The 23,995-nt window shown below is 41.3% G+C and overlaps 1 protein-coding gene and 1 pseudogene across 9 annotated transcripts in view; one reads left to right on the top strand and one right to left on the bottom strand.

Moving 5' to 3' along the window:
- The window catches only part of GOLGA2 (golgin A2), a 120,520-nt gene that overhangs the window by 81,833 nt on the left and 14,692 nt on the right, over nucleotides 1-23,995 (top strand). For 8 of the 9 annotated variants that reach the window (XM_089668984.1, XM_089668983.1, XM_089668980.1 and 5 more), the window contains 12 exons: nucleotides 1,863-1,921; nucleotides 2,009-2,150; nucleotides 2,614-2,703; nucleotides 4,604-4,711; nucleotides 5,693-5,780; nucleotides 5,859-6,205; nucleotides 14,563-14,676; nucleotides 14,760-14,984; nucleotides 15,577-15,676; nucleotides 15,939-16,027; nucleotides 17,794-17,950; nucleotides 23,385-23,452. In XM_089668984.1, the coding sequence (XP_089525110.1) occupies nucleotides 1,863-1,921; nucleotides 2,009-2,150; nucleotides 2,614-2,703; nucleotides 4,604-4,711; nucleotides 5,693-5,780; nucleotides 5,859-6,205; nucleotides 14,563-14,676; nucleotides 14,760-14,984; nucleotides 15,577-15,676; nucleotides 15,939-16,027; nucleotides 17,794-17,950; nucleotides 23,385-23,452 (1,587 nt within the window). The remainder of the gene's footprint in view (nucleotides 1-1,862; nucleotides 1,922-2,008; nucleotides 2,151-2,613; nucleotides 2,704-4,603; nucleotides 4,712-5,692; nucleotides 5,781-5,858; nucleotides 6,206-14,562; nucleotides 14,677-14,759; nucleotides 14,985-15,576; nucleotides 15,677-15,938; nucleotides 16,028-17,793; nucleotides 17,951-23,384; nucleotides 23,453-23,995) is intronic. The other variant, XM_089668978.1, reaches the window with a different exon arrangement.
- On the bottom strand, nucleotides 9,071-10,165 carry LOC149469469 (mRNA export factor pseudogene; annotated as a pseudogene).

Raw genomic sequence — 23,995 nt, 5'->3', positions numbered from 1 at the left:
AATGCTGGATGTCACCGACTGCTCAGTTTCCCACTGATGATCAATATCCTCTCGGCTTCATTTAGGAAATAGATATCTTTAGCCAAGAGATGAAAACTGACAACTTCAGGATTCAGAGCCGTTTACAGTGCAGTATGTTTATAGTATGAATCTGATACAATTACAGTATGTAAAAACTTTCATTTTATTTTTTCTTATAGAGTAGGGAATGGTTAAAGCAGACAAAAATGAAAGTTCTGCTTTTACTAAAAGCTTTCGCCTCTCAAAGTCATATTGCCTATAAATGCCGATTTGAGAAAAGCTGGGAGGGAAAGGGGAGGAATTCCATGGCCCAGGAGCTGCAGATGACATCACCGTGCCTCAAAACGTCTGTTATAATATTCTTACTGTGACAGGTTTTTTTAAACAAGACATCAGATCTCCATGCTGTTGCAGTAAAAGGGTTAAAGCAGGATACAGTTAATCCTCTTGGATGGCTTTGCATAGTACCTTTCAGTAATAATTGGAAATACTGCACAGTTTATACTACAGATAGTAGTATTTTTTTGACATCTACTGTGTTGTTTCTAGGGTAAGAGAAGGGCGCAGCGCTAGAACACAATATAATTAAACCATATACATATAAAATGGTGACAAAGTGCCAAAAACTGTGCATAAGAATAATGATAGTCCTTTAAACATCAAATGGTGACTGAAAAAACGTGCGTCTTCCGGTGATCAGAGTAACTGAATCATGCACTCACCAGATGCATAATTCAAATATGCATATAGATGGTATCCCGATATCCATACGCAGTTATCTCATAAACGGATCTGGTCATCATCTAAGCACAGCAGTCCATCCAAAGAATCCTCTTATGAATCGTGTGTTGCCACACTAGGACACCCCTCAGCTGTCCCCTAAGAGACTCTGCAAGTATTAGACTCAGCAGGGTCCCAAGAAAAAAGCCAGGATGGTGTGATACCGTTTAAAATAAAGATTTATTGATCCAAAAAATAGATAGACAAGGACTGCATAAATAGACTGACCATAAATTTGCATAAAGATAACCACCGCTCCATGCGGTGGTATAATGTCTGGGATATGCTGCTCTTACTCTGACGCGTTTCGTGCCATGTGCACATATTCATAGGGAGTGTGTCAGCTGACACACTCCCTATGAATATGTGCACATGGCACGAAACGCGTCAGGGTAAGAGCAGCATATCCCAGACATTATACCACCGCATGGAGCGGTGGTTATCTTTATGCAAATTTATGGTCAGTCTATTTATGCAGTCCTTGTCTATCTATTTTTTGGATCAATAAATCTTTATTTTAAACGGTATCACACCATCCTGGCTTTTTTCTTGGGACCCTGCTGAGTCTAATACTTGCAGAGTCTCTTAGGGGACAGCTGAGGGGTGTCCTAGTGTGGCAACACACGATTCATAAGAGGATTCTTTGGATGGACTGCTGTGCTTAGATGATGACCAGATCCGTTTATGAGATAACTGCGTATGGATATCGGGATACCATCTATATGCATATTTGAATTATGCATCTGGTGAGTGCATGATTCAGTTACTCTGATCACCGGAAGACGCACGTTTTTTCAGTCACCATTTGATGTTTAAAGGACTATCATTATTCTTATGCACAGTTTTTGGCACTTTGTCACCATTTTATATGTATATGGTTTAATTATATTGTGTTCTAGCGCTGCGCCCTTCTCTTTTATATGTTCTTTTTTTAAGTTGTTTGGTACTTATTGGCGCATAGCAGCTTTTCCATCTAGCGCTCACTTTTATCTTTACTTTCTGTTTCTAGGGTAAGGCCTGGCCATTTTTAGTAATATTGTGCATTTGCCTCTGTTTTTTAGCTTAATAAAGAATTGGAGAAAGACCGTGACAACCTGCGACTTGAATCTTTGAAGAACAGGTAAGTCCTTTCTTTTGCTTCAGTCTTGACTCTAAAGAGGTTACCAGAGGTCAGCCTTGTCATGCTTGTCCTTATCTTCTCGCACAGTAAGAGTAGTGATGAGCTGAAGCAGCAGAATTCTGAATTGTCAGAGAAACTGAATGCACTTCTCTCTGAGAATGCTGCCATGAAGTTGGAGCTGGGAGATCTGCACAAGAAGCTTGAAATGGCTGAACTTATGATTCAGCAGGTAAGCTTTAATGCAAGCAAATTGTTTCTTCTGGTAGAAATCCATGTTAATGTTCTGGTATTGGACTTCAGGTTCTGACTCTTTGGTAGGTGGTATTTTGCCACAGTTCTATATTGTTGAAGAAGCCTGCGTTTTTCTGTTCTCATTAAGTTCTATTTCATCAGTATGCAAGTCTATACCACTGTTCTCCTTTGCAGTTGGTGCTCTCCCATGTCACTAAATAGAGCTATACCAACCAGAGCTTCACATATTGAATCCGTTTTACCAAAAGATTTGAGGATGTTCACACAATACCTTTATACATTGTGTAAATATGCACTTCAGTTATCTGGTCATTTACAGATGAAACCACTAAACTGTAAACTCTGTGGGTTTTTATGTTAATATTTTGCCCAAATCGTTTTGTTTTTATGACCTCTTTGGTGACCATTATTTATATATCTGTGTGATTTTTTTTTTTAAGTTTTCTAATCAGACGGGAGTACCGGATGCAAATCAACAGCTTCTGATGGCCCTGGAAGAGAGAGACCAACTGGGTACCCAGCTAGCACAGGTAACCTTTGTGTGATGGATATGACCACTGGCTGTATACTGAATTTCTAGATGAGAATATTTTCAGCAGTTCTCTCTGCTTGGGACAATTTTGTCCATATAATCATCAGGCTTAACCTCCCAGGAGGTATTCCCGAGTGTAGCTCAGGGTAAAGTTTCAGGTAACCCCGAGCTACACTCAGGAATACCATGCTGTGCTGCTTCGGGATCTCTTCTTCACTTACCTTATCCTGCGCTCACGCGATGTTCCTCCTGCAGCGTCCCCGGCAATGTCCTCCAGCCGATGTCGGCATCTGTCTTCCGGGTTCGGTTCCCTGCAACGTCAGGAAGTACGGGGACGGAACGGTGGGAAATTTTAAAATGTGAAAAAATGACATTCACTAAATACACTAAAATCACATAGTAAAACATTACTGTAGCAAACCATTTTTACTGTTCTTTCTGCCTGGAAACTGAGAAATGTCCATGGCGTCCAAAAAGCAGTTTTAGACCAGCTAGAAAACAGCGATCGTAAATTAGAACTACTTACAGAATTGAGTGATAATGATTCGTGGGGTAATTTCGTCATCAGACATTGAAAACGATTTTGCAACTTTGCTCATTGATGTGCGAACTTGGCGCTGTATTTAAAATTTCAGTGTTTTTGTTTTGATTATATTGAATTAAATTTATTATTATATTTTTTATGATTATTAAATTATAATTTATAATTTCATGTTTCAAATTTTAACATACCCGGGATGTTCACTAGACTCTTGTTCGGACAGATTTCAGTGAGTTATTCTTAAAAAGTACAGGCCTATAATAATAAAACGACATATTTCCATGCAAAAAAATGTACCTCTTTGAGCACAGAAATAGTGACATAATCAGACCACTGGGGAGGCTATGCAATCAGTCTGTGGCTAGTGTCAGTATCCCAGAAATGGCAGCTACATTACTTTTATTATTTCATTACAAGTGTAGATGCTTTCGTTTATAGGAAAGAATCTAGTCCGCTTTTAAATTCAATTATTGTTTTTTTTTTTCCTATTGTTGCTCAGTGCAGAAATAAGTTCTACAGCTTAGCAGAAAGCTTTAGGCCCGGTTCACACCATGCTCTGAGCTGAATCCCACAGGAACGAGCTGTGTGTTCCTGTGTGATTCATCTGCAGCTCTGTGCGGTGTGATTTCAAGCCCATTCATTTAAATGTGCTGAAATTGCAACACTCAAATTAGTGCATGCACTACTTTTTGAAAAGCTTGGTAACTGCATCTACTATGCGATTTGGTGTGGGCCAGTACAGGCATGCGCATTGTGTTTGTGACCTGCGTTTGGGTTGTCGTTAACTCTTAACTGACCCCCACAGCAAATCGCAAGGGCATTGAGATCAGAATGCGTTGCGAGAGAGCTGTGGTAACGCACCACATTCTAGTGTGAACGAGCCGTTATTCATTTATTTTTAGGACTCGTTTATACTTGCAGCAGCCTTTACCTGCCCCTCTAAAAAGTGATATGCTGTAGATCTCTTTTCAGATGGTATTTGACAGGCAGCTGGACGGCGATATGTTGCCTCCTTATCCTTTGTTGTAACCTGTGAGTGGTATACATTTGACATGTGTACAGCCCTCCTTCAGCTGCTGTACTTGGTTAAAAGATTCATCCTTAACTGTGGAGTAAACAGTAGATAGATATTCCACCCAATCAGTGGTGCTTCAAGCTCTTTGCAGTGCTGCTCGCTAGACCCAAAGCCTAGACACTCAATCAAATAATCTCTGCTTAATGGGAAGACCAGCCAGTTTGAACTCTAAACTTGTGACCAAACTCCTGGATTGTGGCCATGTAGCCAGGAATGAGGGAAGCCAAGTGCAGCATTTCTACATTAAAGTGTTTTAGTTCGTCTTTTACTCTTCATCCATAGATGTCAAATTCTCTTCAACAATTGAGGGCAGAACGAGACCAGTATGTGGAAAAACTGAAAGAAGAGGGGACTGTCTGGCAAGAAAGAGTTCGTCAGTTGTCTGAGCAGGTGAGCTTTACTTAAGCTTGAATTTCCTCTCTGGCTTTTCTCTAACCTCTCTGTGAACATTACACCAGCATGTGTTTGTTATCAACCTGGGATGGTGATAATCAATTTAATTCAAGCAAAACTGCAAAAATGTTTTGTTACTTTGACGGTCAAGATTGTCAAAGGCTGAAACTTCCTCCCAGCTTCTATTGCTGTCTGACTGACATTTTGATAAATTACATTTTACAGCAGTAAAAACGTAGGAGTTTTCTTCGCTACTACACTTCTTTTTTAAAATAGAAAAAAGTGTTTTTGTTTTTGTTTGCATTTGGGAGTTTCCCATAACTTTCTGTTCTTATGACATCCTATGTTGTTGGTTCAGGAAGAGAGTGGAAATTTCCAAAATGCAAACCCAGAAAGCGGTATAAACCTGGCGATAAAAACTTAAATGGGAAAAAAGTTTTGGTTAGAGTTAAACCGCTTATAGCTTTAAATTTCACAACTGTTCTTACATAGCCATGATTGCTTTTATTGTTCTTTTGATTGGATAGCGCAGGGAAAGAATAGAACCTCTGTCAAGTTTGTCAACTGTGTTCTGTTTAGATAGATTTACACTGTCAGTTTATCCCAGAGGCAGAAAGTAATGAATAATCCAAAGGGCAACAGGTGAGGGGACATCTTCCATTGGAGACAACTGTCTGAATGGGATTGCCCCTCAGATTGTAGATATTTCCTCTCACTTCCTGTTGCCTGTGAGGGACAGGAAGTGAAAGAAAATCTCCCCATTGTGACACTGATAATGCCCTTTCCTACTGGTGTGTGTCAAATATTAACCTAGTAAATTGGCCCTGCGAGGCTGCTGATTTCTTCTGAAGTTATTTTCTGTTTGTTGTACTGTTTCTGTATGTGTTGTTATACGCATACATAAATTTCAATAAAAATAATTTTATAAAAAAATATTACCCTGGTACTAAGTCAATTAATATTACTGTTTTTTACTAGCTACACACCCTCAGCGAAGAGAAGGAGAGCGCGCGTGTCCAAGTTGAACAGCTGGAGACCAGAGTGACAGAACTGTTACTTGCATCAGGTACACAGCAAAGTGAAGACAGTCATTAATAGAGTCATTTTTGCACATAATGCAATTTGTGTCTCTGCTACTTTCCAGCAGCGGAACCTGCTGACACAGAGAACTCTGCGACACATGGCCCTTCTGAAACAGAACAGGCTCTTCAAAGAGAGGTAGAGAAGCTCCAACAAGAGTTTCAAGAGTTGCAGTCCAGGTATCAGGCCCTGGTGCAGGACAACAGCCAGCTAAGTCGCCTCAATCAGGAGCAGGAGGAACGCCTACTGGAATTAGAGAAGACAGTACAAAGGCAGAATGAGGAAAATGTAGATAAACAGCAGATCCTGGAAAACATGCAGAGTGACAAAGCCACCATCAGCCGAGCGCTGACCCAGAACAGGCAGCTGAAAGAACAACTGGCTGAGCTCCAAAATGGATTTGTTAAACTGGTAAGAGTCTTGCATTTGCCAGAGATTAAGCTTCTACTGGATGTACTTGGGTTATTTTGTGGCAGACTGTGTGCCACAATGGGGTAGAGGGCATTGTCATTGTGTTTTTACATTAGGGTTTGATCATATGTCAAATCCTTCCTAGCAGTATTTGAACCCCAATTTACATAGTGACGCTGTCTCCTTTGTGTATGTATCTTGCTATGGTCATAGGACAGGTACATGCTATCTTTATTCTGACAAGTTGGAAGTACTGGAGACAAAACTGGAGAGAGACTCCTTACTGCTAAGGTTAACTGCTAATTGTCATTACTTAAAGGGTAACTCCACTTTCTTGGGAAAAAATAGCACAAAAAATATATCATATACTATTGCAACATAAGCAATATTGTAGTATCACATTTTCAAAGATTACCTTCCTTTTCAATCTGCAACACTGTAATTTTCAGTAAAATGCAAAACAATATGGCAACCTGGAGGTGTTCTGTACAGAGCTGATGTATGGAGCGCCCCCCCTGAAATGCCATTTCCTGTGTGTGATTGGTTTACTAAGATACAAATCAGATTTTTGGTATCATTGCATCCTCTGAAACAAACATCTCCGGTTTGATGACATACTCACAAAGGATTAATCACATCTAAAAGAATTCAGACCCCACCACTTTCCTCATTGGAACCCAGCAAGTGCAGCAACTGATCACTGATGAAAAAGATGCTCCCATTCACATGCACTTTGCACAAGGACACAAGCAGCTATTTCTCTAGAGCAACAAAAGGTAGGAAGAAGCTGCAACAGTTTGTTACAATCCTTGCAATGTACATAGATCCACCAGAGGGGAATGTTTTTTTTTTTGTTTTTTTTTCTCAACAAAAGTGGAGTTACTCTTTAACTCTCCCACATCCTAACCTAGTAATTAACAATACTCGTTCAAACACCTGGTTAACATCTGCAAATTTGTTTTATGCTCTTATTAACCTCTAACAAAAAAAAAATCTTTAGATGTTTGTGTTTATCCATTTGGGTGTGGAGTACATGTACTGGGGCTGCCGAATGGAGCATACAAATTATCATGTTATGTTAGGTGTCTGTTCAATCCTGTGTTTTCAATGAATCTGTGGAAATGGCTGAATACTTTGAAAGACACCTGTCTTGTTGTCAGATTTGAGACTATTGGCTATGGACTTTTGCTGATCCCAAACCATACTCTGGATCATTTAGGGTCTGTTCACACTGGAGCGGTTTGGTTTGTGGGCAGCTATCTGTTCTGGCTGCAGTGTGATGGCAGTTGTAGGGGCAGTGTGATGTTGTTGTTTTTTTTTTTTTTTTTGTCAAGTTTACAAAGCAACACTTCATTCATATAACCGTACAGCAGTACAGTGTGTTGCTTTGTATGGTGACATGTGGTGCCTTTCTGTGCGTTGCGATAAAATGCAGCATGTCTTCATTGTATCGCAGCTCACTGCACCGCTCCTCCGAGTTGTGTTGTAGTGTGAACAGGGCACAAAATCAATTGCTTTCTGTGTGTATCCTAGCAGTGGCTGGTGTTCTCCCTGTGCATGAAAATGTCAGTCTCAGCACAAGGTGCTAACAGGCACTTCGATTTTTTTTTTTATTTTTACTAAACCGTTGTCTTTATTATAGGAAAAATCGATTCACTGCATCTCTCTCATAAAACAACATAACAGATTTGTGTCTTAGAAAATGCAGAGCTGGATGTGAGTGATCTCTTGTTGATAGGGCCTTTTTACATGATTTTGGGGTCTTGCCACATTTATGACTGTTACCCTCAAAACAATTTCCTCCTCCAACTGCAGCCTAGAGTGGCCAAAATTGGTTTGGTTTGGTTGCTAAGATTGGCTGGACAGGCTGGGCAGGAGGTGGGGCATAGACATGACACCTTTGCTGGGCTCTTCCTGCAGCTGCCAATGTTGGCTGGTGTTCCTGAAGTGCAGCGGGAGCTCTATGAACCAGGCAAACTACAATGACTGTCCTTAAAGTGGCTGTAAACCTCTGAGATGAAAAATGAACCAAGCACATCCCTCTATAGTGTGAACCTGTCTCAATTCCAAGCACTTAGTGTGATCTCCGATTTCTTTCTCCTCCCTCCTGAGTCATTCCTGATCATTTATCCCAACAGCAGGGAATCCCTTCCCCCCTCCAGCCCACAGAATATGATCGACGGCCTCAGCTGCATGTTTCCCTATGTGAATGTGTAGAAAGGGCTGTATCCATTCCCTTTACTCAGATCCCAGATTACCCCAAGCTCTCCGCTGTGCAGTGTGCGTCATCAGATACTCCTCCCCCCCGAAAGCTAAGAAATGCTGTGTAAACTGCACTTTGAATGGCTGTAGAGGAGAGAGGGCTGCAGGCAAACAGGCACAACCCATGTAGGAGAATCCATCCTAATTCCCTGCATCACCCAAGGCCAATCACCTCACTATGCACATCCAAGGACCCACAACCACCCAAAACAATTTGAACAAAGCCTACTTCATATGAATACAGTGACAGTAAACATATAGGGGTCAAGTTATATCACAAAGAGAATACCACTATGCTCTCTATTATATGCCATGGCTTTCATTTTGCGGTCCATTCATGTAATGCAGGCAGTGGCATCCTGGCTTTAATTTTATTAGCGTTCTGTTGGCTCAGGAGTCCTGAAACCGGCAGAGCCCTAAGCACTTTTGTAAAGTACATCATTGTCCTTTACAGTTATGCAAGAATATTAAAAAGCAACGTGGAGGTGTTAAGGCACAGCTTTATAACTATCACCCTTGGTTTTAATCTCTCCAAAAGGATGGTATTCAGAACTTGGCCTTAAATAACACGGTGGTGGAATTTTATTATTACTTTCTTTGCAGCTACAGTTCTTCCGTGGCTCTTCGCAGGAAAATATCATCCTTCTTTTGCAATTTGGACAGCTAGTTACCCTTGGACCAAGCATGGCTCGCTGCATAGGCAAAGATGTTCCCATTGTGGTTGAAGCAGCACGTGGAGATGGGCTGGTCCAGCTGTTCTGACGTCTTCCATTTGGTTCGGGCATGTTTGTCTCAGAAATCAAACCAGCCAACAAAGCCGACAGTGGCCAGCGTGGTCTGTACCGGAAAAAGGCAATGCCGTTTTATGGCATAAATTTCAGGGGGAGCAGCTGTTTTTCCCATTGGACCGATAACATTTAAATGCAAAGCTGTCTTTGCCTGGATTCAGGGGGGTTGATGAAGTGGATGACAACTCGACCTTTGATACTTCCCAGGAAAAAGCCGGTTGTCTTGTTCTGTTTATCTTTAAATATGGCGACATATTGGTGCTGGTGCTTTAATGGAGATTCAGGCCTTAGAGATTATCAGTTGGAGAATCAGCCCTCTGAATTTCGAACTAATAATCCTCTCTCAGCTGTCTCTACCACGGCCATGGGGTACACCACATCCGCACAGTAACTTTGTTCTGGTATCTCAAGTGCCATTAAAGGATTTGGCAAGCGTGTGTCCTAAAACTTTAGAGTTTTTTCCCTGCTACCAGTCATTACACAGCTACAGTATCATTTGGCGCTTTGATCCAGTGTACAGTTTTTATTGGTGCTTCATGCCATGCAATCTGTAATCTTTATAGACTAGTTGCTGTTCAAGTCCCACATTTTGGCAGCTTTGTCAAAAGACATTGTCAATACTTTGCTGCCATCGTCACTCCAGCAGACGTCCCCTTTACATTTGTTGGGTCTTTGGAATAGTCTGCTCATTGTCCTGCACTTCCCAACATTGTACGTCATTTGCCTAGGAGCCAGTGATGAGGAAGTTCCCTGACATAGGCAGTGGGCTAAAGGATAGGCATGATATTCTGTCATCTGATGGAGAGCTGACCTCTATGTCCTTCATAGGGTTATGGTTATTGGTGGTGGTGCCACCAAACATGCTGGTCCCTCCAGTGCCAAAACCGCTTGTGGAGCCAAATAAACTCATCCTGGACCTGAATTTTTCTGCCCGAATCCTCCAGAAGAACCCACACCGGTGCCAATCACCCATCCCACCAGCAATCTGTTTCCTGATCATTCAGTCAATATATGAATGCATAACAACGTTGAATCCTTGCATTTGCACAGCATTTGGCTGGATTGTCACAGAGCCACTGCAAAGGAATCACGTGAACTTTGATGTTTTCTTGCAGCTTACTAAGCAGTTTACACTTTTTACACACTGACCTCAATGCCATCCATGTCTTCTATGAATCAAAATAAAAACCCGGCCATAGACAGTTTGAATCTTTGACGGTTCAGCAGGAACCAAATGCAATTCAAACTATGTATGGGCAGGCTGAATGTACCCAAGTTGATCGTTCAATCTACTTGAGTACAACCAGCCTGTTGGATTTTACATGTGATTTTTGCTAGTGGCTATTATAGCCTCTAACAGTAATCACTGTGTTCTCTCAGCAGCATTGGCAGCACACAATGGCTCTGCTGGAGGGATTCCCCCATCAACAGTCAGTAAGTTGCTCCATCTATGGCCAATTTCAGGATACTGGCCCTCTGTGTTTGCACAACACTTTACTGTATTGTATTAATGCACATCATTGTTGTATAGCAGTCAGTCCCAAGTCATGGTTTTTCACAAGCAGTACTGTAATGCTTGATTCATATGAATGAAAGAACTGAACACAGGTTATCTGCATTTGCAGAGCACTTTACTAGATGTTGTTTGTACAGCACCTTGCAGGATTGTTACTTAGTATTCACAGAACCTTTAATTACAGAGGACTCTATTTCCATGGGCTTGCACTTTCTTTGATTGTTTTACAGCAACTATGACATCTAAAGGGTTAATTGTGTGCTGGGTGTGTTTATGCTTCTCCGTAAGCAGACTGCTTGGTATGGTTGTGCTGTGCACAGCTATGCAAAGCAGTGTGCAGGAGCTGACAGGGAGAACTGCTTTGTTTACAAACCATTCTCCTCCCTGTCAAAGATCCTTGGCAATCACTGGATGCCGGCAAGTAATCACCAGCCGGGACCCAGTGATTGACAGCCGCGAACGGAGGTACGCCCCCCTACCTGGAAATGCGAAATCACGTATATATACGTAATTTTTTTGCACCCGTGTCGCCTTGTAGCAGTATTCCCGCTATAGGGCGGACGGGAAGCAGTTTAATATTGTTACAGTTATTAATATTTGTTTTTGAAACTTTATTTTGCATAAAACATTTAACAGTATCATTTCATGAGATCATTTATGAGGGCGTGTTTAGGGGCAGGGTAAGGGTTGGGTGGTGCAACTGGTGGCGAGCAACTCTTAAGGCCTGGCTAGCAGCTCAGCATTTGAAATTTTGAACCTTGACATGGGGCGTAGTAAAATGTACGCCAGTGGAGGGCTGTATTTACCATCACGGGGATACATAGGTGTTCTGTGCACCCTGTGCAGGCAGTCCCATTCCTGTTAATTGGGATGCAGCAGCAGCACAAACAGCCACTGCTCCCCATCTGACATCCGTTTTGGATGCAGACAGTGTGAGTTTAGGGACATGCACCCACACTTATGTCAGGTTGAGAGCAATGGCTATTTCCATGCATCCACTGGTTCCCAATTGACATCAGTGGGGATGCACGGAACACCTTAATGAGATTGAGGCCTTTCTATGTTTGTTTTTGGCTTTGGTGAGATATCAGGGGTCTAAACAGACCCCTGGTGTCTTTTTTTTTTTTTTTTTTTTTTTTTTTTCCTGAGACAGAGAGAGGGACTAAAGACATATTATAGGGTCCTCCCTTTCTCTGCAGCCTCAGCTGCACTGCAGATGAATGAATAGCAGTCTTCACATAGAGGCTGTACACAAACTGAAGCATAGTAAAAACAGTTTGCTATAGTTCAGTGGTGAATGAACACAGGAGTGATCGATACCGATCACTCAGTGTGTTCATTCAAGAAAGGATCTTCCACATGTGCTCCAGCAGCAGCTGCAGTGGAAGGGGGTTGGAGCGGCAGGGGGGATGTATTTGGATAGTATAGTAATAGTATATATACTAATGACATGTATCCAATTACCTGCAGGCGGCTTCTTTTGCTAAAAATCATCCCCACAGTGTCTCCTTCACAGTCGCTGTACACTGCCTTGAGAACCTGTCTTTCAGTTCTGTGGAGATTAAAAGAAGAGTCTTCTACAGAGAAGTTGTGCCGCCCACCCACTCCCTTCTGTCCTCTCCACCATATTGTTCGTAGTATTATTCTCCCACAAAGGATTGCCTTCTGTGAATGGACAGGATGAGAGATCTTGTCATTCAACTGCTCTTCCATTCACAGAATGCAGTGCATTGTGGGACAATATCAGTAGGAGTTCTGTTAATAGCATAGAAGGCAGAAAGGGCAGGTGGGTGGTACAACATTGCTCTGTACAGTGGCTGCATTTAACCTTTACAATGCTGGAAGGCAGCTTCTTGTGGCAGTACTTGGAGGCTGTGAAGGAGACACTGCAGGGGTGATTTTTAGCAAAAGAAGCAGCTTGCATTTAAAATGGGATACACACCATTATGCATAACTAGTGTGTTTGCTGCAATCTCCTCCCCCCCCCCAAAAAAAAAATGCTAGATTTTACATCAAAGCTTTTTAGCTGAAGAAAAATAAATAAAATATACAGAGGCTATAACTTGACAGTTGAGGATGTTTTTTTTTACAATTTTAACCGCTTAAGGACTGCCCTATAGCAGATATACTGTTACAGGGTGACCCCCGTGCGCAACATCACGTATATATACGTGATTTTGCATTTTTTGGGTAGGGGGCGCGCACACCCTACCCGCGCCGCCATTCGCGACTGTGGATGTCAATCACCGGGTCCCTGCAGGTAATTACCCGCTGGCGTCCGGTGATTACTGAGCATCTCCGAAGGGGAGGAAGATTGTTTTGCTCACAAATCAGTGTGCTTACAGTAAAGCACACTCCCAGCACATAGTTAACCCTTTGATCGCCCCTCACATTAATTCCTTCCTGCCCAGTGCCATTAGTACTGATCACTGTATTGGTGTCACTGGGGTGTCCGTGACACCAAGTTAGTTCCCCCACCAGTGTCAGAATGTCCGCCGCAGTCACGCTAAAATTCACTGATCGCCGCCATTACTAGTAGAAAGAAAAAAAAATCCCATTATCTATACTGCCATTTGTAAACGCTATAACTTTCACGTAAACCAATTATTTACACGCATTGGGATTTTTTTCAGCAAAGACATGTCGCAGAATACATTTTGACTTAAATTTATGAGGAAATTTTTTTAAAAATTTTTTACTGTACATTTAATAGCAAAAAGTCCAAAATATTGGATTTTTTTTCTCAAAATTGTCGGTCTTTTTTTGCTTATAGCGCAAAAAATAAAAAACGCACAGACGATCAAATACCACAGAGAGCTAAATTTGTGGGATAAATAAGGACGTAAATTTAATTTGGGTGCAGCATTGCATGACTGCGCAATTGTCAAAATAACGCAGCGTCATAACAAAAAATGGCCTGGTCAGGAAGGAGGATAGATCCTCAGGAGGGCAAGTGGTTAAATGCATTATTTTTATTATTGACCACAAGCCTACAGGGCACTTATACCCCCTTCCTGCCCAGGCCAATTTCCAGCTTTCAGCGCTGTTGCACTTTGAATGACAATTGCACGGTCACACAACACAGTTATCCCCATTATCATTTTTTTTGTGACAGATAGGGCTTTCTTTTGGTGGAACTTAATGAACTCTGGGTTTTTTATTTTTTCGTAAACAAACCAAAAACCACAGAAAATTTTGAAAAAAAAAACTTTTTTTTCTTAGTTTTTGTTATAAAATTTTGTAAATAAGTGATTTTTCTCCTTCACTGATGTGCGCTAATGAGGCTGCAGTGATGGGCACTGATAGGCTGCACTGATGGACACTGATAAATGGCACTGATGAGGAGGCACTGGTAGGTGGCACTGAAAGGCAGCACTGATATATGGCACTGATATATGGCACTGTTAGGGGGCACTGATAGTCATTGATAGGTGGCAATGATGGGTGACACTGAAAGGCAGCTCAGATGGGCATTGATATGTGGCATTGATGTGCACTGGTAGGCACTGATATGTGGCACTGATGAGCACTGACATCTGGCCCAGAAAAAAAAATATTAACGCCATGGGTTAATTCCAACAACCAGACAACTCCCATATGCAGATAGAGGTCAGGAATGGCACCCCCATATTTCTCAAGGTTTATTTTAAATGTTTTATTTTGAAAGAACGTTTGTTTTCTGAAATTGCAGTGAGTTTTATGTAGTGAGTGTTTTCACAGTGGTATAGTGAATTTTGTGTAGTCTGACTGGTTTCCCTTTTGTTCGATCTTTTTATTTCTTTCTTGTATAGACAAATGAAAACCTTGAACTCACAAATGGGCTGCAGAGTGAGCAGCATGTGAAGAAAGAACTGGCGAAGAGGCTGGGACAGTTGCAGGAAAGCTTAGGAGATTTTAAAGAGCAGGTGAGGCTGCCTTTTGGAAATACTATGGAGTAATCTGCTTGGATCACAGCAGGATTCACATTGTGACCATTTTTGTATTCTAGCTTGCCACAAAGGACCAGGAAGTTCAGCTACTGACAGCACAGCGAGATGAAATCTCTGCCCATCTTCAGCAATATGTAGCAGCCTACCAGCAAGTATCAATAGAGAAGGAGGAAATCCAAAGACAATATCTGCTGCAGGCTCAGCTTATGGACAGGTTGCAGCATGATGAGGTCCAGGGAAAAGTCAATGCAGAAATGCATCTCAAGGAGCTACAGCAGAGCAGAGTGAGTGTTAGTTTATGGAAGATGCATACCACTTTCCTGCCCTCAGTAGAGCAAAGTATGTAAAAGGAGAAGGTTCCTACAAAAAGGATTTGTTGTATTAAGAGAAACACAGCGACATCCATGTTGCATATTTTATCTTAAAGTGATCTTAATCGTAAATACTTTTCCCAATTTGGGCTTTGCTTCAATTTGTCTTCCTGTGTAAGTTCCAGAAAAATAACTGATACTCCTAGGTATGAGAGAACATGGCAGTTCTTCTGTCTCATTACAGTTTAATACTTATCTGTTTGGGCCGTTAACAGACCCAATCCTTGCTGCGATGTGAGTGGAGGGTTTGGGGAGCACAGCTCTGTGCAACCTTCAGAGAAATAACTGATATTTCAGGTGTAGGGAAACCTGTGACACTTCTCCTGTCTCCCCACCATTTAGTACATGGTATCTGAGTGGCCAGTTTCCATGTCAAATTCTTGCTGTCATGGGAGACACTGGAGTTCACAGCCCTGTGTAATTTGTGACTTAGATGGCTTGGCAGCTCATTTGGGGTGGTGAGAAAGCACACGGAAGATAGGTAACATCTTGTTTTGCTTTTCAGGAAAGTCTGCAACTTCTCACCAAAGAAAACCAGGAGCTCCGAGCACAGGTGCTGCAGATCCGCAGTGACCCAGACAGCAGAGTTCTGAGTAGGATAGAAGGTTAGTGATATTGTCCTATGAGCATTAAATCACAATGCTAGACAAATCTAGTGTTGGACAGATTAGATAAGGGTTGGAACAACCTTGGTTATATTTTGGGAATCTGTCGGTGTCCCCACTGGACATGGATCACAATACATATCAAATTGAAGATTTTAACCATTCCAAACTGTCAAAAAATAAATAAATTGATGGGACTTGGGCTTTAACTACCTGAATGAGTTTTGAATAACAAAGGCTAAGCATTCCTTTACTGCTGCAGGAGATGGTGTGGAGAGCACGGTGTATGAAGATGAAATCCCTAAGACATCACTGGTTGTTCCTGAAGATTTTGAGACTCGAGAAGAGATGGTAGGTTGTCTTTCATACAAAGTGTTTGCTTTTGTCCATGTAGTGTGTGTCTGTCTGTGTTCTAATTTTTTTTTACTGTGAACATTACACAATTGCCCAGTTACACATTTTACAGTTGGTACTTTTACTTGTGGCTGAGTGCTGGAATGACTGAAGTGGACAGAGAACATGGAGAGGATGGAAACCTCATAAACAATGGAACTGATGTATAGGACCAAAAAACTGTGCACTTCTGACCCAAAGAGATGCTTTTACTTGCCCATTTAGGACTGTGATTTCATCTTGCTTCCTATTGAGTCTACAGTATAAGAAATTCAGGGAAATCTCCCCAATTGTGACACAGATGGCAAAAAAACCTGATAGGGATTAACCATTTCCTACTCTATTCAAAACTGAAGAATAGTGTCCTTGGGGTAATAGTCTAGTCAGCTTTAGATTATCCTTTTTTTTTCTTTTTTAGCCTTTTATATCATGTATGTGATACTGTTTATCTGTTTCAATAGATTGAGCTAATTTCTGCAGACAGTGCCCAGATTGGCCAGTGTGCTGTACTTGGCACAAGTCAGACCATTTGGAGGATTGGCTCAGAACCACATCTTCTATATTTGTGCGTGTCAGAAGCCTCCATAAGGAAAGCGAGTTGTCTAAAGCAGCCATTCTGCTATTGTCTGATATTAATTGTACACAGGCTTTGTTGGAATCTGGTTACTGCATGGTCCACTTACCTTTTAGACAATTTCAATTGTGAATTCTGCCATGTCTGTGTGTAAAAAGAAAAAAAAACAGCTCTATAAATGTGGGTTTTCTTTACCATATATCACGGGACACAGAGCAGGCTCAAACCATGACTGTGAACCACCCGTAGGTGAATGGACACTGGCAGATCAAAAAGGAACTCCTCCCCTATATAACCCCTCCTATACAAGTACCACCTCAGTTTTTTCACCAGTGTCTGTAAGGTGGTTGGCCACTGATGTGCTGCATGTGTTCTTGAAACATGCCTTGAGGTCCAAAACTGTTCTTCTGTGAATCAGGGGCTGCTGAGGAAGCAGGTGGTGTCCATCTCAGGAAACCTCACTTTTTGGGTGAAAGCGCAGGGATATCTTACCTTTTGGGTGAGAGTGCATTCTACCAGGAGTGTGGAGGCATCTTGGGCTATCAGGCATCAGTGGCTCAGGTTTGCAAGGCCGCTACATGGTCTTTGGTTCATATGTTCACAGGGTTTTACCAGGTGGATGTCAGAGCCATGGAGGATACTACCTTTGACTGCGGCATATTACGAATGGCAGAGTAGATCCTTTGGGGTTGATGGTGGTGGTTATTGTTGTGTCTCCCACCCCTCAGGTTTTATTGCTTTGGGACATCCCTCATAGTCATGCTTATAGCCTGCTCTGTGTCCCGTGATGTACAATAAAGAAAACTGAATTATTTTTCTATGTATATACTTGTAAAATTCATTTCTTGGAGTACATCACAGGACGCAGAAGTCCCTCCCCTCTTTCTGGGAATTCATTGCTTGCTACAAAACTGAAGTACTTCCTGTATAGGAGGGGTTATATAGGGGAGAACTTCCTGTTTGATCTGCCAGTGTCCATTCACCTATAGGTCATGATAGTCATGATTATACCATGCTCTGTGTCCCGTGATGTACTCCAAGAAATGGATTTTACAGGTAAGTATGTAGAAAAATCCCATTCGTTTATTCTTTTCTGCTTATGCCAAATTTCTTGTCTTGGAACCAATGTATAAATGGTTTATGTCCACAGATGACATTCCTTTCCTCTGCTATTTCCAAGTTACATGGAGAGCGGGATGAGGTAGAGAGGCAACTCATGGAGCAGAAGAGAACCTGTAAGCAGCTCCTGCAGGAGATATCTGAACTCCGACAACAGCAACTGTCTCCTCCCCACCATCACCCTGCAGGTATTTTATATATGTTTGAATATAGGGCTACCTCTGTCATTTTATGGGTAATTTTCTGCGTTATTGCATGGAAGTGTACATGAGGGTGTCTTTATATTGCTGTTTGTGTAGCCATTCACTGTGGACACAGTGGCCAATAGCAGAATAGCTCCTCCCTTTGAACAATGGACAGTAGGTTAAAGAGGACCTGAACTCCGGAGGTTGTGTCAAAATAGGGTAAAAGACTAGTCCTTTGCCCTCTGAGTTGTCTGCTGTCACACTATTTTCTGTTGTCACCCTGCAGCTGTTCTTTTCACTGCTACTGACTTACCATGCTTTCTCTCCATGTGGGGGTAGCCATCTTGGTAAAGGGGTAGGGCTTTGCTTCTTTATGTCATAGCTGCCCCCCTGATGACTGGTAATCTGGTGATTGCTGTGGTTGTGATGAAGTAGGAGTTGTAGGAAGAAAGGATCCATAGAACAAATATAGTAGAAGCAGGGTAATCTGTGTACTGCTTTCTCTCCAACATGGGCAGAAGCGTAATGACATTGCCAAATCTTACTCCAAATCTCCAGACAATAGCAGCAGTAAGCAACAGTGACTAAGATATCACACTATTGATATACAGCGAAGACTAAAAACACTGGACTATCTAGGTACAGAAGTGCACATCTGCTTTTCAGGAGGAATTTAACCATACATGTATTTTTTTTTTTTGATCAACACAGTCAAGGTGGATGGGGGAATCCTCCACGCTGCACTGTTGCATTCTGACAGTGGGACTTTTGCAGTCAGAATATACTGGTCAGTGCTGCAGCCTATTGACTGCAGTGCTGATCGAACAAAAGTTTTCAAACACTCCTGTTTGATGTAGAAAGAAAAAAAAGATTTAACCTTTACATAGAGAAAGGCTTCTTCACAGTAAGGGCTGTGAAAATGTAGAATAGACTCTCAAGAACTAATTGTGGCCAACTCTGTAAATTCTTTAAAAAATATTGTCAGGATACCGGAAAATCACTTCACTCGCCTGTGAACTATGGCGGAAACCCAATTTAAAATCATCCACAGAGCTTACTATCCTTTTTTAGCGAATCCATCTGTTACTCCCCGCCCTGCGTGTCCTTGGTGCGACCACACTCGACCTATACTCGGTTTCATCGCCTTTGGGAATGTGCCCGAGTTTCCACCTTCTGGGACCGTGTTCTTTGTTACATTAATCTGTATAACATCTCTCTCACCAAAGACCCTGTGCTCTGTCTCTTTAATTATCAAGATCCTGCGATGTCGACAAGTTCTACTGCACTTCCTCAGTGGATTCATTTTTGTTTGTTGGAAGTTCGCAGAGCACTCATGCAAGCTTGGATACAGCCAAACCCTCCATAGCTTAAAATCGTAATACAGGCACTAACTGCCCTATTTAATCTTGAGAAGCTGGACACCATTACCCAGTATTTTAAATCTGCACGCCGCTTCATCTCTAGATGGCGGTGGTTCTGGAACACTCCTTTACTCCTGCGGAAATGGCCACCCATATGAAACTTTTTTGATATTCATTTTGGTATCTCAAAGCTCAACTCTCCAATACGCTGGGCAAACTACGATTATCCAACTCCTTTTGTATCCACACCCCACAGTTCTATATTTCCCAGTCACGTAATGGAACCCATGCTCCTCCTTATGTTTCTTAGCCCATATGACACTCTTTCTCAATTGTCTTTTTGATAGTCGTTATTGTTCAGGCCTGCATAACCAAACTTTTGCTCCTAGGGAATTGCTTAAAAATGTTTTCTTTCTTGGAATTCAGCTTATGTTGTACTGCTTTGTTGTAACATTGGATACTGTCTTTTGTTTCCATTACAGAAGTTGTACTGACTTCTGTACTCACCACTGTTATGAAAAAAAAAAATAGTTTAGAGTTGTTTGCCAAGATATTCTTGTACCAAGTGTATACAATTCAATAAATTTGTTTACAAAAAATATCTGGATGCAAAATGCTTAAAATATAACTTTATACTAACATTTAGAGGTAATAACACCAGGGGTAGTTGGTCCAGGGAATATCCGATTGCCTCCTGGGGGAATCATAAAATAATTTTTTCTCCCACTGGAGTGCATTGGATCACAATTTTGTTTTTGTTTTTTTGCCTTTCTCTGAACTGTGGGTATAGGATTGTGTATATGGGGTTTTTCTTTTACCTTTTTTTATCCCGTTGGTTGAACTAAATGGATTTTTGTGTCTTTTTCAACCTGGCTAACTATGTAACTATGACCTCTTGTGACCACATGTGTAATTGTTTTCTCTGTACGGCTGTTTTCTGCTTGTGGGGACCACTGCTATATTCGTGTTCCCCACAGTAACCATTTTACTGATGTTTGTTGTAGCTTGTGTAATTGGGTCTTCTGTACAACTGTTCATTGAGGCATTACAGTGCCAGCAAGTCGGCAGGGTGGTTGAGAAAATTTTATGTAGCGCTTATAGATATTTATGTCAAAAAGGCAATATTTTATATTCCTTTTTCTTGGCTGAAGTAGCTTTAAAATAGATGCGTGGTGAGAGCTTTTTCGGCCGTGTTTCTCTTTAGGGTCACAGGAGCACACTTTTTTTCTATGTTGACCCAAAGAAGCAGAGCTATGCCAGCCACAGGAAGGATCCCAAAAATATTGTTGAGATCCACCTGGCTTCCTGATTGACTGCTTGCTCATTCTTGCAGTGCATGGCTCAGTGCCAGAGCCAGCCAACTGTGCCTGCCCTTTCTTCCTCCCTAGCCTGGCTGGAGGAGCAGAGCAAAGAGCAGTGACTGACGCCACTCTAAACAGACCGAGAACTGTGCAATTGGCAGTCATGTGATCGCTTAAATAAAATAAACAATGTGCGCTATCAAACTTGTGAATGAGCTAATAAAATAGTCGCTGCAATTAACACTTAAAAGGTGATCCCACACTTAAAACACAAAAACATACATAATTAGTGTTGCGCTAACTCATATAAACCTTTATCTTTATACACTATTGTCCATAAACAGATTGAAAATGTGATGGTTCAATCAAAATATGAAATATAAATATAAAGTGCTTGAATCGTGAAAAATCAATACGATGTGCTCCGGATAATTGAAGTCTATTTAAAAAAACACAGTGCTCCACCTTGACTTAGTGTTCCTCCGCCTAAAAATATATATGTATGGTCGCTCACCTCCTACTGGGGACCCATTAAATAATACAGGTCAACCAAGCTTGGTAATTCCAAAAAGATGCTCTAGATGGCAGCAGAGAGCTGATGAGGCACCCCTTCAGTGACAGTATAAATGGGACTCTTCTCAGCTTAGCTCCACATACAGAAAGAACAGAGGACATCACCCATAGTGTAATACTGTTTTAATTTCACATGAAAAAGTTCCTGAGTGTCACTCATATGGTAGAAGCGGTAACAGATCGATTTGTAATTTAAAACTCCCGCTCTGTATTTTCACCATTCAAGCACTTTATATTTATATTTCATATTTTGATTGAACTAGCACATTTTGAATCTGTTTATGGACTATTATCTTTATGTGAGTTAGCACAACACTATTCAGTGCCTGCACACTTGCCTTCATGGTGTAGCATCAGTGTCACACTGCAGATGTCCCATGCTGGCTCTATGATCAAGAACCAAGCGATCACATGAAAAGTGCCGCGCTTCACTAAATATGCTCAAAAAGATATATATAATTAGTGCAACCAAGTGCTACTGTGTATACCAAGTGACAAAAATAAATATTTGAACCAATATCAATTTTCAAAAACAATACGCATATAACATATTGAAAACAAAAACAAAAAATCATTAAATGGATAGGATGGTGTCCTGCTGTTTAGGGTCCTTCTCCAATCAAACGATAGGCTCCCCTTCCACAGTGGTTGATATAGCAGAAGAATAATCAAATCATAGTATATAGAAGAATAATCAAAATCATATCCTTTTAAAAAGAATCATTCCCTCTGATGAAGCCAGGTGACCGGTGGCTTAACACGTAGGGGAGGGGCTTTGATGTCACAATGCTCGAAGGAACCATACTGACACCAGCTGGGATACTTTAGAATATTTACCATTGGATAATATCCGGAGGACACATTGTGTGCACAAAGCAGTTCTTATGCAGAGCATATGTGAGTTCATTACCTTTTATTAATAAAAGGTTTTTAAAAGGATAATACACTATGATTTGATTATTCTTCTATACACTATGATTTGATTATTCTTCTATATCTACCACTGTGGAAGGGGAGCCTATCGTTTGATTGGAGAAGAACCCTAAACAGCAGGACACCATCCCATCCATTTTTGCCCGGTTAAAGGGACACGTGTGTGGACATTAATTTTGGCATATTGATTTTTTTTTTTTAATATGTTATATGCGTATTGCTTTTAAAAATTGATATTGGTTCAAATATTTATTTTTGTCACTTGGTATACACAGTAGCACTTAGTTGCACTAATTTATATATATCTTTTTGAGCATATTTAGTGAAGCACGGCACTGTTCATGTGATCGCTTGGTTCTTGATCATAGAGCCAGCATGGGACAACTGCAGTGTGACACTGATGCTACACCATGAAGGCGAGTGTGTAGGCTTCTTGGTTCAGGAAGGCAGGTGCTGCCATAGACACCTAATCATTTTTATTGGAATCCTGCTCCTACTCCTAACATCCAGACCACATGTTCACTGATCAGACAAATAGGGGGTGAGACTAAAATGGCCCTCAGCTATTCCTACATTTAGAGGGAACCTTTGGTGAGAAAATACAGTGGGTCTTTTAAAGTCTGTTATACTTCTATAATTTCTGAATAAATTAAACAAGTAGGTAGATATTTTTTCTTTATGTAAACACATTTCATACAGACAGCCATGGGAGAATCAATAGTCAGAGCTGCCCAATAACAAATACAACTGTAGATGAGGATTTCTGACTTTTCTCTGACTTCACTAGCTGCATGTCTGTTCCAGTTTACTCAAAGGTAATAGGCCAGAGACTGCCAAGCAGGAGGTCAGTAAAGCAGCCTCCATGTTTCCCTCCGTACAGACTCTTTATAGGCTGCTAATTACCAAATGGCCTCAGTCATTTTTGAAGATCTTCTTTACATATTACTCCACTCACTCCATAGATCACCTTCAGCAATCTGCACTTTGCCCACTGTAAGAAAAATTTACTATTTCCAAAGGTGTTATAAGTTGTTTTTCACATCCAGCATAACTTCTACATTTCAAGAAATCCTAATTGTACCTCTTTGTGTGATTTCTTGTAGCCATAGCAGGTGTGGGAGGTGATTTCTTTGCATGATCTGTGTGTGGGTGAAAAATGACTACTTATAATATTGTGACTTATGAGCTTATTGTGTGATGTCAATGTACTAGTAGTGACTGTTTCTGTAATGCGTCATGACCATATTTATTTTCTGTTCTTGCTCACAGAGCTAAGTGTGGATAGTGTCCCCCGAGAGGTGTATGATGCTCTACAGAGTGCTATGGAGAAGTTACAGGTAGGAGCCTCTCTGATCCCAATTCTGAAATTATTACCAATTTGTTATTTTGTTCACAGCATTTGTCATACAAATATCACCAATGGCTATGAACAGACCTGTCTCTTATCTGCCCTGTACAGCACTATGGCCTTGCAGCACCGGGCTCCTTCATTTATAATTTGAACAGGCACATTTTGTACTCTAAATTCATGGGCACACTCGGAGGCTCATTGTGTTAAACTAGAACCACCTATTCTGCCTGGAGAGTGTGTGTTCCCTAGTACAGCCCAGTGCTCTCCCTGCTCCCAGTTGGAAGCTTTGACATCATTGTTTCACTTTCAGTCTTAAGCAAATCAAATCTGTTATGCTAGAAGTGGGAAATATCAAAGGCTGTGCAACAACATTGTACAATACAGTTTAACCGCATCCCCACTGCCCTGTAGTAGAAATACTGCTACAGGGCAGCACGGGTGCACAAAATCATACATATATATATATATATATATATCTCATAAAATAGTGCCACGCATATATCTCTGTAACCTATGAATTAAAGCATCC

Source organism: Staurois parvus, unplaced genomic scaffold, assembly GCF_062004578.1.
Source record: "Staurois parvus isolate SC_StPar_1 unplaced genomic scaffold, SC_StPar_1.0 ptg000068l, whole genome shotgun sequence".
Taxonomy (NCBI): Eukaryota; Metazoa; Chordata; class Amphibia; order Anura; family Ranidae; genus Staurois; species Staurois parvus.
This window is presented reverse-complemented; position numbering and strand designations above follow the sequence as displayed.